Source organism: Microtus ochrogaster, chromosome 2 (genome assembly GCF_000317375.1).
Source record: "Microtus ochrogaster isolate Prairie Vole_2 chromosome 2, MicOch1.0, whole genome shotgun sequence".
Taxonomy (NCBI): Eukaryota; Metazoa; Chordata; class Mammalia; order Rodentia; family Cricetidae; genus Microtus; species Microtus ochrogaster.
The window spans coordinates 54828963-54831269 of NC_022010.1; the positions used below are offsets into that span (position 1 = coordinate 54828963).

The window sequence follows — 2307 nt, forward strand, 5'->3', positions numbered from 1 at the left end:
ATTCCAGTACTTAGGAGGTAGAGACATAAGGATTATGGGTGTGAAGCTCACCTGAGCTACATAGGAATAATCTATCTAAAGAGTGGGGAGGGGTAAGTCCGGTTAGTCCTGTGTATAACCTGAGAAATCATTCACATGTGAGATTTAATGACTACATGTCTTCCTTTGGAATATCTAGATATAGGCTATAGAATATAAGTCACTTATTGAAGGTCACATTGGTAATTATTAGAGGAACTAGAATCTGATCCTATTCCCAGTTCTAGTGCGCCTACAAAAATGATGTTAACTAGCCCTAATTTTATATTGAATTTGATTGGTGATGGGTGTCTTGTTTTCACCTGTCATGAACCCAGAACCATGCTAAATGCTATATGGAATTTTAAAGGTTTAATTAGTTTAAAAGGTACTTCACATTTAAAATTTTTGCTTGTTTAGAGACATGATCTCATACTCACAGCCCACAATAACCTGGAACTTACTCAGCAGAGCAAACTGGCCTCATAATTGTGGCACTCTCCCTACCTCAGGCTCTGAGCACCGAGATTAGCCAGGAGCCATTAGTACCAGCCAGGCAAGCACCTGCATACCTAAGTGTCAGCAACTGTTATAACACCCCAGTGCAGCCCCCGTTCTAACTCACCTTCCCCACAAGCTGTACAATTTCAGCCAGGTCCTCTTCTTCCTGCAGAATCTCCTTAGCTTTGGTCCTCAGAGGAACAAACTCTGTGAAGTGTTTGTCATAGTACTCATCCAAGGCACGCATGTACTTGCTGTAGCTGATGAGCCAGTTGACGGAGGGGAAGTGCTTGCGTTGAGCTAGTTTTTTATCTAAGCCCCAGAACACCTGATTTAAAAAAAGGGAAATTAGACTTTTCTTTTACAAAGTGTCCCCAATAAGCACCTTTTAACTCCTGAGCCAATTACATATAATATTAGCATATATAAATATAATATTCATATGTGCGAATATAAATATACAAATAAAATGTGCAAAAACCAAACTTAACTAAAAGACACATTTCTCCATTTTCCAGGTGGGTAATATCTACAAATCAAGCCTATTGCAATTTCCTTAAAACTACATCAAATGTGATAGTAAAAAGAAAATGGGTGCAATTAAAGATTATTAGAATAACAGAAGAACAAGAAAGGCTGATTGAGATGGAACAGACATTTATCTTGAATAAAATTCTTAAAATGTTCTGATGAATTTAAGTTTCTATCTTAGTGAGTCAATTAAATAATATTTGACATTCATTTTTGAGGCCAAATTCTCAGATACTTTATGGACTGATAACTTTGTTCCAATTACCCCAAACAATTTAAAATCCAAAATTTAGCAAATATTAAATACTTTGATAACTATAGAACTAGTCTCTATTGTTTCACCTGATACTGGCAGAAACGGAGAAAGATTTTTCCTACATAAAGATGTACTCACGAACATATTAACATTGTTTTACTATAGCTCTGATTCACAGACAGCTTTTATTTAGGCTTCTTTAATGACTAGCTATCCAGTAAAATTTGTGCCTTGACTCAAGTAAACAACCATCTAGGCACACACCACATTTTCCAAGCTTGCTCTCAAGCTGTAGAAGACTACCAGACTAGGTAACGGCAGAGCAATGAGAACGGGGTCGGCTGAAGATGCCCGTTTTCTGATGGGTCCATCTGCCTCTGACTATACTGTGATATAGTATAGTCTTTGAGCCTACTTAGTTCTCTAGTTAGAGAAAACTTTGCTACCTGGATGCATTTCCAGACTTCTGTTGTTTATTATAGACTGTTAAGAACTAAGAAAAAACAGAATGTACTCAACATTCACAATATTAAGGATGCTATTAAAACATTTTATTGCAACCAATTCTTTAGTGACTAAATTAAATATCTGCTGATCACTTAGTTAAATTACAGCTGCAGTATGGCAGAGAGGGAAAGACATACCTGAACAATACCCAGAGTAGCAGATGTGACTGGATCAGAAAAATCACCACCAGGAGGAGAAACTCTAGATTAAAAACAAAATACAATCATTAGAAATGTTTATGACTGGGTGATGGTGGCATGCCCTTGTAATCCCAGCACTCAGGGGCAGAGGCAAAAAGATCTCTGTGAGTTTGAGGCCAGCCTGGTTTACAGTGAGTTCCGGGACAGCCAGGGCTATTATATAGAGAAATTCTATTTTGAAACCCTCCATCAAATGTTCATGAAAAATATATATTTGAAAATTAGACAAGGCCGGGCAATGGTGGCGCACGCCTTTAATCCCAGCACTCAGGAGGCAGAGGCAGGCGGATCTCT

General features: G+C 37.9%; 1 protein-coding gene across 4 annotated transcripts in view; it reads right to left on the minus strand.

The window, feature by feature from the left end:
• The window catches only part of Atp6v1a (ATPase H+ transporting V1 subunit A), a 54419-nt gene that overhangs the window by 11547 nt on the left and 40565 nt on the right, over positions 1-2307 (minus strand). For all 4 annotated transcript variants that reach the window (XM_005345007.3, XM_005345009.3, XM_013352313.2 and 1 more), the window contains exons 12-13: positions 1951-2014; positions 644-847 (exon numbers count right to left, since the gene is read on the minus strand). In XM_005345007.3, coding sequence (XP_005345064.1) covers positions 644-847; positions 1951-2014 — 268 coding nt within the window. The remainder of the gene's footprint in view (positions 1-643; positions 848-1950; positions 2015-2307) is intronic.